This window comes from Apteryx mantelli, chromosome 9, assembly GCF_036417845.1.
Source record: "Apteryx mantelli isolate bAptMan1 chromosome 9, bAptMan1.hap1, whole genome shotgun sequence".
Classification (NCBI taxonomy): domain Eukaryota; kingdom Metazoa; phylum Chordata; class Aves; order Apterygiformes; family Apterygidae; genus Apteryx; species Apteryx mantelli.
This window is the reverse complement of record NC_089986.1, coordinates 20,410,651-20,423,443: the sequence shown is the minus strand read 5'-3', so window position 1 is coordinate 20,423,443 and position 12,793 is coordinate 20,410,651. Positions and strand designations below refer to the sequence as shown.

General features: G+C 47.3%; 1 protein-coding gene across 1 annotated transcript in view; it reads right to left on the bottom strand.

Annotated features, from left to right (window-relative positions):
- IRS1 (insulin receptor substrate 1) overlaps window positions 1-12,793 on the bottom strand; it is a 59,854-nt gene extending 47,061 nt beyond the window's left edge. The window contains exon 1 of the mRNA XM_067301908.1: window positions 8,260-12,793. Within this exon, the coding sequence (XP_067158009.1) occupies window positions 8,283-11,885 (3,603 nt within the window). The 5' untranslated portion in view covers window positions 11,886-12,793 and the 3' untranslated portion in view covers window positions 8,260-8,282. The remainder of the gene's footprint in view (window positions 1-8,259) is intronic.

Sequence of the window (12,793 nt, the reverse complement as noted above, 5' to 3'; positions counted from 1 at the left end):
TTTTTGTTCCTTCAGGAAACAATTCCATTGAAGAAAAGCTTCCTTACGGAGATTAGTTATATATTTAATTAAGTAGCAAAGCCAGTTTAAGGAGATCCTGCCCCATACTTGTGTCTTAACAATTATTTGTGCACCATATTTAAAGCCAGATCACTGAAATGGGACAAGAAACAAGACACAAAAAAAAAAATGTTTTTTTTTCTTAAAATTCAGTATTTCAAAGAAAGCTTGTGAAATTCGTAGATGCCATAGTGACTTTTAAACACCCAACTTACACAGACTAGAAAGAAAAAATATCACAGTAAATCAAATCAAAGTTGTAGATATTTCCAAACTACTTCTTGCCTGCATCTTTATATCCTATATCATCAGACTGTACAAATGTACAAGCACTCTTCAACGGTTCTACTAGCTGTAAGGACAAAAATATTTCCACAATATAATTCCATTCTTTCTGAAGTGTATCTTATTTGAAAATGTAATAGTCATTTTTGCACATCCTCAGCTTCCAAATAACTGGAATTTTGCAACACTTGACAAAACACATACAGGCAAGTCTTCTGTAAGACCACAAGAAGAATGATGTATTTCATCTTACAGTTCAGGTAGCTGATATCAGATCTTTTAACTAGAATCCGAAATTATTACAAACAGTTCAACACAAACTTCCACTGTCCCACCTACCTGATCAAAAACTACTCTGAAGAAAATACAATTTGCAATTACCCAAGGTTAAATCTCTAATAATAGTCTTCAGAGAACCTGACCTAAATGTGTCAAGCATGATCAGAGAGAGATATATCAAGGCATCTTTTTGTTAGTTAAGAGTGCCAGGCTTATTTAAATCTTCTTTATCTGTTCACACCTTGGTTTTTGTTATATTTCCATCGTTTCTGTAAGTGGATAGTAAAGCTGTTAAACTTGAAAATCTTCTTGAAGTTGCTGATGTCTCTCCTTTGCTACCTTCATCTTGTGAATTCAAACTAATAGTTTATAATCATCATGATCACCATTTACCAAAAACACAGATGATGTAAAAATAGAATTAATGCTATTCACTTTGATGAACAGGTATGGTAGCAAATCATATTACGTACAGAAGACCAAGAGCCAGCTTTTAGCATTCTGACAAACTGTGATTTTAGTTGTATTTGTTAATAATAGTATTTTTTTCTTGGAGCTCTTTCCACAAAATGGAAAACAGAAGATCTGCTGTAACAAATCACAATCATTTGCTGTTATTGCTGAAATTTATTTAAGGAAGATTTTGTAAAAGAAAAATAGTTTTATGGGAATCCATATTCATTAATCCATAAGACAAATAATGAAACCAGTGAACTTCATTTTTAATCAGATTTATAATAACTGTCTCAGTAGTACAATGAAAAGAACAAAAGAGTGCAGTTAAAAATCTGTGTGAATATCGTTTTCCTTTCTCTATATATTTTACAAAAACAATACTTTTAATGCTTAAAAATTCACTCATTCTTATTCATCTTGCACTTAATTTAGATTCCTACCTGTGGTTTACCGCTGTGGTTGTGACAGGGATGTTAAAAGACAAAGAACTCAGGACAGAAGAGCTGCAGGCAAAATCCTGCTTACCTTAGCAATGCACATCATCCTGTTAAGGTCAGCAGAATATCCAAATAATGTTAAAAAAAAAAAAATCTGGTCAGGAGTAAGGGGTACACATGCTTTCTAAACAGAGTATCTATCTTAAAATATCCTAGTAATAAAGAATGAAAGCAAAGTACACAAGAAAAAACACCTTCAGAAAACTGGGTGAACATGCTACATGAGCACTTCTAGAAAAAAACTCACTGCATATATCCAAGCTCTTTACATTTATTTAAACACATCCTCAAACTTTTACATATCACCATGCCAATCAGATCACTAGTGCCTTGTAATTCGCTCCACCCACATCCTTCTGCCATGGTTTCTCTGCATCCCCTAAGTCATGTCTCTCTATGTCTCATTTCCATCTCCCTCCCATAGCAGAGTTTCCATAACACTTTCCCAGTCAGTACTTCTAATTCCCAATTATCTTATGTCAGCAACCCATAGTTTCTCTTCTAGCCACATCAGGGGTCCTGTAAACAGCCTCCCCCCCTGTATTTCAAAACTCTGTCAATCATATGTAAAAATTAGTTTAGAATGAAACTTGGCACAGAGATTAAATCCATCTTCTAATTAGTTTTGGAAAAGAATACCTATCACACTTCCATATCACTAGACACTAAAAAAACCCAAAACCCTAGCTTACATTCATAAGTGACTTTGTTTGCAAAAAATCACTTGTAAAATAACCAGTACTGAACATACTCACTTTTAGAGCTTCAATAAATTGGAAAAAAAAAAAGATCTTCTTTAACAAACAAATTATTATGCAGTTACAGCAACCTGTTCAAAAAAATACTCGAGCTCGTCTCAGTTTCAGTATCTGTGTTCATGTTTTTATATAGTCATTATAAACTGCTAAGTTCTAATGAATATCAAAATTTCAGCTACGGTAAAGCATCTGTAAAGCAACACAATGTACTAAGGATGTTGGTCAAATAACATTCCTACTCCTCAGCTGCTTGCTGCATTTTATTTAAGAGTTGTAATTCTCAGTTTAAGAGTGTTATCTAAAGAAACATACAATCTCTCCACAACTGCTAGTTAAAAGAATGAGTGTCATCCTTGCCCTGTAACGCCCTGTTTCATTTTCAAACTTAAATCACATTCAGAAACCAGTTAAACATTGACTATATATGAAACCTATGTGCTAAAGTAGTCTGGATAGTACTGTATTGTCTATTGTATTATGAATCACATAGTTCCAGTTTTTTAAGTCAGGAAAACAAAAATGAAGTCTCAAGAAACCTGTTATTACAAATTGAGGAAAAAAAAACCAAACAAATCTATAGTTTAAAACATCTACTATAACTAGATTAAAGGAACCTGTCTAGTCTAAATTACAAATATATATATATATATTCAAAAAACAAAAACATAAATTATATCTTGTGGTTTTGTTAAACAGGAGAACTGCAAATATTCAAGCATATGGAGACACAGGCTCAGTTTTGGCAAACATTTAGGCATGAGGAAAAACTGGTGTGTGCATATCATAAGAAATACACTGTTTTGTCTACAGTAACAGCCACAGAGCATGAAAATCTTTCATAACTTACTGGTGTTTATGTTGGTGCTGACCCCAAACTACATAAACTTTCATTCTTTCAATTCTGGAAACAATCTTCACTCTCTCCAGAAATTTAGTTTAATTGTACATTTGTTGTTTTGATGATTTCTGAGTTTCAATTGTTCCACCTTAAGTTTTTAATGTGAGGAAACAAAGCCAGCTATAGAAAATCATTTAAAAAAAAACAACACACAAGATAAAAAGAAAACAACACCCCATCAAAAAAGTTCCAGGTATATTATACAAGAATTACATGAGTAGAATAATTCTGTTTACCACATTTTTGGGAAGGTGCAAAAGAAAATTGTAGCTTTTCACCTCTGTAGTCCTTTGTTTTAACTGGAGCCAAACAAAAGGCATAATGAGCTTATAGATGTCATTGTACTTTATTTCATTTTCTTTCACCACCAAAAAAACCCAAAACACTTAGGTATTGGGTAAAATAGGCATTATTAAAACTGCGAGTGAGCCAAGTTACTTACTTACTCGCACTACACATATTCTATCCACTGTTATTAGCACTCACTTTCGCAAGTTCTCAGACTCATCAACAAAATGGAAATAAGGCAGGGGTATAATGTGTTTGCTTTGAAGCTCCAGAGATCAAAACCACATACCTGGATTCATTCAACCATCCTACTACAGCCTTTCCTGTTCCTCCAGAGCCAACCTTTAATAGTTTCCTTTTTGGAATATTTTGCAACTATGTATTCAGATCACAAGCTATCAGCTGTTTATCTTCAAAAACCCTACTAGTTTCTTTTCTCATAACAATCCCAAAAGCAGGCAAAAAGCACATTCACAACATCTGCTCATCCATGGAAGATCCTAAGCAGGAGGAAAATTAATTGCACCAACATTGCTCTCTCCTTTCCCTAGTTATCACCTCAGTTTCTTCACGTCAGTTTTCCAGCATGATCTGGCCACTACAGCAATGTGGCCTTCTAACTACAGTGTAAAAGTGCACTTATCATAGGATCCAAGTGCCAAACAGTCTCCAGCTTGACACACACAACAATACCCAATTCTGTGAAGTAGACGGAAGCAAAAATGTCAAAAACAAAAAGCATGCAAGGCAATATTAAAACTGCTGCACTTTTAAAGGGATAAGGAAGAGCACCAGAAGGGATAGGACAGGGCCAGCTGTTAGAAAAAAGCCAAGAATGCACAACAGGAAAAGCAGTAGGATTTGAGAGTGGAGAAGAATGCTGTGGATGCAAAAGAATTTTTTTTTATTAAATTTGGAAATTAAGGTGATTATTTCAACCAGCATCTTCAATCTTTGGTGAAATACATAACTTAAAAGAGGTTAAAAATACTCAAGACTGTAATGCCTGAGCAGCTCTGGGGGAGTTTGGGGGTGGGGACAGGGCAGGGGAGTAGGAAAAAGGAGAAGAGCTAGTTTGCAGCAAAGCAGCAAGAGTTATTTTACCCACTAGGAGTTGGATGGGAAACATTTGAGGTCTTTGTCTTGCAATCTGGAACAAGAAAAAATTCCAGAATGGATAAAGCAAGAGTTATCCAAATTGTTTTGACCTTCAGGGGGGTGGGGGAGGGGAACAGGTGTAGCCCCTTTGCCTCTTCTGAGATTAAAAGCATAGATAGTAACTCCCCATCACTACAGAGACAGAGAGCAAAGAAAAGTTACTTAAAAAACACCGCCTTCCCTGCCCCTTACTCTAATACCTGCAGCTTCACCTCTCCCTCCCCTATGCCCAGATGTTCTCTCCTCTCTGCTGTACCCACAGATATACCAAGTAGCTTTTTCCTTTCTCTATCATATTGCTCAGACACCCACAGGAAAAACAACAAAAGCAATCTCCCTACTCTCAGCTACTGCCCAAACAGCCTCACCTGACAGGAGGAGCACTTGGCACAGTTGACTGAGGCTGAGAGAGCGCCTGCTCAGCTGCTTGTTGGGAACATCATGCAAAGCTTTAGGGGACTGGAGCACACTTGCTGCACATGGAATTTTCAAGAGAATGGTTTAGCTTAAGGTGCTCAACAACTTTGTCAGGCATGTGCAAACAGATTGTTCGCAGGCCTATAAATCACTCACCTCTAGGCAGATTTTCTCAAGAATGGCATAAGGCATATCCTACACTGGGCCAATTCCCCTGCAAAACTTGACTTCCATCTCCAAAGCAAAAAAGGCATGAGAATTTGTCAAAAACAGCTGTAAAATGGTTTAACATGGACAAAGAAAAAAAAAACACCCACATTCTTTTTCCTTAATACTCTCAACAATGGATGGGCTAGTTGGGCTAAATTTTGTGGAGAAAGTTTCAGCTGACAGCAAGAAATCCAGCATGAAAAATAGCTGGATTAGGGTTAATAGCTGGAAAAGGGTTAATATGTGGGAAAGCTACAAGCAATTAACAAAGCCTTAAAATGGAAACAGTGAGGGAACAAACACTGCTACAAACTCCCCCTACGATTATAAACTGGCTCCCTTTCTCCGCCTCCCAGGAGAGGTTATACCTGCTTAGCTCAATCCTAATTTTGGGAAATAAGAAGAACTAACTTCAAATAGCAATTACTCTATTAGATACTACCTTTCACAATGCTACTCTGAAAAACATCTGCATAATACTTTTCAGCATGCTCTAATGGTCTTTTATGTCCTGATCCTACACACACTAGCATAATCACAGTGGGTACCTACCTACCACCATGACAGACAACTTTAACATAAAAGCTGTGGCAAAGTTTTCCACAGCAAAAGTAAACACTGCTTTTAGAAAATCTGTGTAAGTAAACGGTTATGACACTGCTCTCCCACAGACCTGCATTCCCTTACTCTTGCACATGTTTATTGGTGTCCCAGCGCATTTTCTCTCATACTTGCCCCCCCCAATCTTAGCACAGCACAGAAAAAAAAGTGATACTCCTACCAATGTGAGTTATAGCACAACATGCTGAATCCTCTGTGGAAAATTCCCTCCCTAAAAGTTCAGAACAATAATACTGCCCCAGGCAGATACGAATTCATAGGCTAATGGCAGGCATCACGAAGATAGTCTAGACAGTCTCTTGAAAGCACATCCCTGAATGGAGAAAGGGTGTGGCGGCTTAAGTCTGTTCACAAAGTACGGTGACAGCCAGCACACTCCTGTCAGAAATTTATGAAAATAATTATTTCCTACCAGTTACCATTTGAAACAGAGCAGCTATACATGTGCTGATCTTAAACCTTATTTTGAACTTTGAAATTAATCTGATAGACTAACACCTAAATTGCATTGCTCTAACAGGCAAGAGCAGCAAGTGCTAAGTAGTGAATACGGAAAGATTGTTTTGCTTTTGTTCAGGTTATAGAAATGGAAAACAGAACATACAATTCCAGTCTTCTTACTGAGACTCCCTCAGTGTTCTCCTATACCAAGTGAACAAGCAATACAAATAGGAACCTTATTACACTTACGATGAAATAAAGCGGTATGAGATTCATCCCCTAGTTTGTCATTGTATACATTCATTATAATGAATGTACACTACTATGATTGCTGCTGTTCAAGTATGTAAAAAACTGCTAAAATCAAGAATGTCATAACAAAATTCACAGGGTAGCTATCTACTTGTCCTGTGGATGTGAAAGATTTTTTTTAATTAAATTTGGAAATTAAGGTGATTATTTCAACCAGTATCTTCAATCTTCGGTGAAATATGTAACTTGAAAGAGGTTAAAAATACTCAAGAATGTAATGCCTGACCAGCTCCGGGGGGTTGTTGGGGGGGGGGGGAAGGGCAGGGGAGTACTTGTCGGCAGCAAAACTTTCTTCAGTCTTTTATAAAATGACTTGTACACATGCACACTGCACTTCACAAGCTTCTAAATAAGACATACTGAGTATGTGCTGCATTAAGTTTCTAGGTAGCAGAAACATCAAATTGTTTGCAACAATGCTCCTACTCATCTTATGCCTGTAATCAAAATGCAACAACCTCGCAGAAGTTTTTCTTAAATTATTTCTCCTTAAACTCTTCATTTTTAAAACATGTCAATACCATCAGTGACAAAGCCACAGTTTATACTGTTTCTTATGCAATTTGCAATACAGTTGGGAGCAAAGAACAACCATATTTAGTATCAGTCTAAATACAAGTTATAAATATAATGTTTAGAAGACTTTAAAGTCTTTTTCAAATTAAAAGTACTTTGCAATTAAAATGGGATTAATACCCACCACAACCCTGTGAGGTAGATGACATTAGCCACATTTTACACATGGGAAAACACGAGTTGGAATGGTTAACTGCCTTACCCTTGGCCACATGAGTCATGAAACCAGGATTAAAATGGGAGTTTCCAATTTCCAGCTCTATGCTATAAGCTAATTCACTCATATTTTTACATGCGCTTTTAAAGTACACATAATTCCAAACATTAAACAAATGAGGTAACACGGTAACCACAAAATCGTATCTGTCTCAACAAGAACATTCAGGTGTATTTTGTAAACAATCTCACCATAACACTATACAGATGAGACTCCAGTTGCTGAAGCAAGCTCACATTTCCCGAGCACCCAAACTTCCAGGATACCATGCTCTGCAATAATTATTGCTACTAAAACGGGTTGGAGATGTTAAGGTCACAACGAAAAACAAATTAAGCTAGTGTGTCAAAGTCAAGGGTCTACGTGGCCGCAGTACTTTCCAGAGCATCTCCCACAGGAAGGGAACGTCTCACGTTGTGAGCCCATCGTTCCTTACCACAACTTGCAAATTAGAGGCTACAAGCAGGAACACTCCACAACAAAAATCACCACACCAATCTGATTAGAGCGACTTCCTTTATACTCAGTTGCCTCAAACCACCTCACGGTACCTCACTGCGTTCTCGTGAGCGAAGCGACGAGAAAGCCCGCCGAGATTTACTGGTTCCCCCTCCCCCCCGGCGGTTCGTTACGGAGGCGCTTGGAGCCGTTACACTGCAGCTCGCCCCTCCCCCACGGGCACGCGCGGGACGCGGAGCCGGCTGCGGGCGGCCCCCGCGCGCCGCCCCCGCCCCAACGGCCCCGCGCCGACCGTTGGCCCGTGCGCGCGCGCGGCGGCGCGCTCACCTTCCCTGGCTGGCGCCCAGCTCCTACATCTCCTCCCGCTTCTGGAAGCTGATGCTGGCGTACGCGCTCAAGTCGTCGCTGGAGTGGCTGCTGCCGCGGGGCTGGCTCGGGGGGACCGGCGGCTGCTGCGGCTGCTTCCCCCCCAGCAGAGCGGCGCCCTCTGCGGGGGGGTGGAGGTGGAGGTGGTGGTGGCGGCGGTGGCTGTTAAAATCCTTCACTAAGTCCAGGTCGATGTAGTTGAGTCCGTTCTCGAGGGCGGGCGCGGCCCCGGCCCCGGCCCCCGGCTCCCGCCGGGCGGCGGGGGCGCCCGCCGGCTCCCCCGCGGCGGGCCGCAGCCAGACGTTCTCGAAGGAGGCCGAGCTGTGGCGCTTCACCTCCTCGGCGCCCCCCGCGCCACCGCAGGGGAACGGCGCGCCCGGGCCGCCGCTGCCCGCTGCTCCGCGGGCGGCGCTCGGCGTGGACGAGAAGGTCTCGGAGCTGTGCCGCCGCCGGCCGCCCTGCGGGTCGGCGCGGATCACTTTGGCACTCTGGTTGCGGCTGGGGCTGAGGCTGACGCGGGTGAAGGCGCTGCTCGCGCCGGGGCCCCCGAGCAGGGAGGAGGAGCGCGGCGGCGCCGCGGCCAGCTCGGCCGGCGGCCGCGGCAGCTCCGGGGAGGCCGGCGCGGCCGCCGGCGGCTTCTCGGCGCCGGAGCGGCCCGCCCGCACGTCGGCGTAGTTGAGCAGGAGGGCCGGGGAGGACGGGGACGGGCTGTCGGCGCAGTCCGAGCAGGAGCCCCCGGCGCCTCCCGCCAGCTGCATAGTCACATAGTCCCGGCCGGGCCGCGCCGCGGGGGCCGCCCGCACGGCGGCGAAGCCGGCGGGGCGGGGGGCCCGCGGCGGCCCCAGGTCCATGTTCATGTACTCCTCGGCGCCCTCGTCCCCCGGCGGCGGCGGCAGGCCCAGGGCCAGGGCGGCGGCGGCGGGGAAGGCCGGCTTCTCGCCGGCGATGAACTCGATGTTCACGTACTCGCCGGGGCTCTTGGGCTCCGGGGGCAGGAGGAGCGGCGGCTGCTCCCGGGCCCGCGGCAGGGTGCTGGCCTTGGGGCCGCCCAGCGACAGGCGCGTAGGCCGCGCCAGGCGGCTCCTGGTCTGCACCGCCGTGTCCACCTTGCGCGGGGGCTGCAGCTGCAGCGCGGGGCCGCCCTCCGGGCCACCGCCGCTGCCCAGGCTGTCGCTGCTGGTGGACGAGGACGAGTCCTCGGCGGCGTAGAGGAGGCGGCCAGAGCTGAGGGCGATGCGGGGCTGGGGGCTGCCCTCGTCGCCGCCCACCGCCACCCCACCGCCTCGCCGCTGCACGTGCTTGAAGGAGCGCGGCAGGGAGAAGTAGGAGTAGATGGGCTTGTGGTGGGGAGCGGTGGCAGCGGCGGCCTCCTCGGCGACCGGCTGCCCTGCACCCCCAAGGTAGCAGTCCGGCGGGGTGCTGGTGGTGGAGCCACTGGCTGGGGACATGTTGATGTAGTCGCTGCCACCACAGGGGAGCTTCCCTTCGTTGCTCTCCACTGAAAGCTTTGGGTGGTGGCCGGCTCCGTTAGTCCAGATCTTGCCGTAGCCCGCAGGGCCGCCATCGGGTGAGTAGCTGCCACTGGGGGACATCATCATGTAGCCGTTGGAGTCCACCATGGGTGGAGGGTGGCGGCCCCCCCTGCCAGGGTTGATGATCTGCTGTGGGGCTGACACGCTCTTAGGGCTCATGGGCATGTAGTCACCACCCTTGGGGGGCCCACCGCTGCTGGGCACGGGGGCTACGCCGGGAGACATTGGCATGTAGCCGTCATCCATGTGTGGGGCGGAGTTGGTCCGATGGTGGCCGCTGTCCAGGTGGTGCATCTCCAAACACTCCTCAGGGTAGGAGTGAGTGGGCACAAAGGCCGAGTGCCGGTAGGAGGACAGCCGGCTACTGCTACAGGGGTAAGAAGGCAGCATCTCCGTGTACTCCTCAATGGAGGCCACTGAAGACTGCGAGGGTGTCTTCTGGTGGGAGATGGTGGGCGAAGTGCCTGCAGAGTGAGTCCGTTTCCTGAATGCCTTCTCCAAGTCGGCAACATCCTCACCACCACCTCGGGGACAGCAAGGGGTACCAGCATAGCGGGGCTGCTGCTGCGGGTGGCAGGTGCGTGGGATGAAGTGGCCATTGGGGGCTGCCAGGCTACAGCAAGATGAGGTGGCCTTCCCCCCCATGCAGATGTAGTTGAGCTCTTCGTCACCCCGAGCTGGTGGGGTGTGTCCCAATGAATCTGGGGTCACACTGCGAAAAGAGCTGCGGAAGTCACATGGGCTAGAGCCATACTCATCAGAAGAAATAAAACCACCATCGCTTGGTGAGCCAGAAACTGAAGCACTAGACCTGCGTGGAAAGAGGCAGTCCGAGGTGGAGCCATGGCCACTAGTGCTGCTGGATGACAGGCTGACTGGACTGGTGGCTGAAGGAGAGCAGCGCGAGGAAGGCATTGGGATGGATCGGCTGTGGTTGAGCGGAGGATGGAGCCTGGAGTTGCCACGGTGTCGATGTGAATGGGTCCGGTTGGCACTGGGACTAACTGGACTACCATCCACAGAGGCAGGCCTTGACATAGTGCCTTCCCCATCACTTGATGCTCGTACCCGGAAAGAGCTGGGTTTGCCACCAGTACCTCCTCCGCCACCACCAGCAGGAGAGGTGGCAGTGACGCTCTCAGTCCTGGACCGGCGACTGAGCCCCACTTGGCTGGGTGGAGGGTTGTTGATGTGGTGTCTGCTACGAAGGGGCACGGAGATAGGGTTGGAACAGTTTGAGGAGGACTGGCTCTTGCTGCGGGGCCGGAATTCCTCGCTCATGGCTCGCATGGCCTCCAGGATGGTTTCATGCATGTTCTGCGCCACCACCGAGTCGTCCACCTGCATCCAGAACTCGCCAGGCCCAGTCACAGCTGAGCGCCCCACCTCAATGAAGAAGAAGTTCTCAGAGTGACCACAGCGGCGGATATTGAGCAGCTGCAGCACCACAGCAGCCGCATCTGAATTCAGCTTCACAAAGCTGATGGTCTTGTTAGTCAGGCACAGGCGGTAGATGCCAATCAGGTTCTTTGTCTGGCCTAGGCCCTTAGGCTTCAGAATTACTTGCCAAACTTCCTTAAAAGCCGGGCCAGGGGCTACCTCACCATAGTTGTCCTCACCTGCTTCCCCCAATCCCACATTGCTGCCCCCAAAGGTGACGTCGCTGTGGTGGTGATGGTGATGGAGGTGGTGGTGGCCCTTGGCCCTGTTGTGCAGCTGCAGCAGTGCTTGGTACCAGCTCTCCTGTTCAGGCTCACTGTCAGCTGCAATGGCAAAGTGCTCGTCCTTGGTGTAGAGGGCCACCAGGTGCTTGTTCTTGGAGTCAGCCCGTTTGTTGATGTTGAAGCAGCTTTCTAATGGGATGGAGCGCTTGGGGGCCCCTGACTTGTGTCTCCATTTCTTCTCATTCTCGTAATACTCCAGCCGGGCGGGTCCTGACTCGCTGGCTGCCCTCAGCACAAAAAAGCGTTTATGCATGCTCTTGGGTTTGCGCAAGTAACCCACCTTTCTGACATCTGAGAAGAAGCCCTCGTTATTATCTGTGGGGCTAGCCATGGTAAAAGGAAAGGCGGTGTTACTGCTACTGCAGTTAGCAGTCCACAAGACCCCAAAACAGCCAAGCCAGCCAGAAAAGACAACTGCCTAAAATAAAATTCATGCAACAACAATTAAAAAAAGAAGCAAAATAGCTCAGGATCCCCTTTCGAAAACGGGACGGGGGAGGGACAGAAGCAGGGTGAGAGCAGCTGTTCAGTGGCAGAGGCAGCTTCCAGCACCAAATCAGAGTTTGTGTTGCTGTTTATGCCCAAATCGCCCTTAGATGGGTAAGCGCGTCCTTAAAAAGTCCAGTCCCAATCAGTCCAGACGAAAGTCTCGTCCCAGGAGCAGCCGCCGGGAAAAAGAAACGCATCCTTCGTGCGTGGGGGCCGGATTCCCCCGCAGACAGGAGCAGCCAGGGGTCCCCTTTCGCTGCTCCCCGGCACCCCTTCCCTTCTCAAGTTTGCCTCCGCGAGTAGCAATTTCTGTTGCAGATTAAATATCCTCTTGGGGGCGGAGATTGTTTTGCGAAGTCCGGGGTTTGCACCCAAAAATACACGCTTCTTTCTTCCCCCCTCCAAAAAAAAAAAAAAAAGCCAACTCCAAAGACCCACAGCACAACCCCCCCTTCCCAAATATCAGCGCCGAGGTTGCTGCTGCTTCTCCCGCTGGTGCGCGCGGAGGAGGCTGGCGACCCCATTCAGTCCCATCTCGTTAGGCAGAGAAAGTGCCGTTTCCACGCGAAACGCGACCAGGCAGCGGCGGAGGGGAAGCAGCCCGAGCGGAGCAGGAACATCCTCTCTTCCTCCTCCTCTTCATTCCAGGCGGCGGCAGCGCCTCAGCGGCCGGCGGCAGGGCCCCCTCCCGCGCCCCAGGCTGGCGGAGCGGCGGGCACCGCCGCCGCGGCTCCCTCTGCGCCGGCTTCT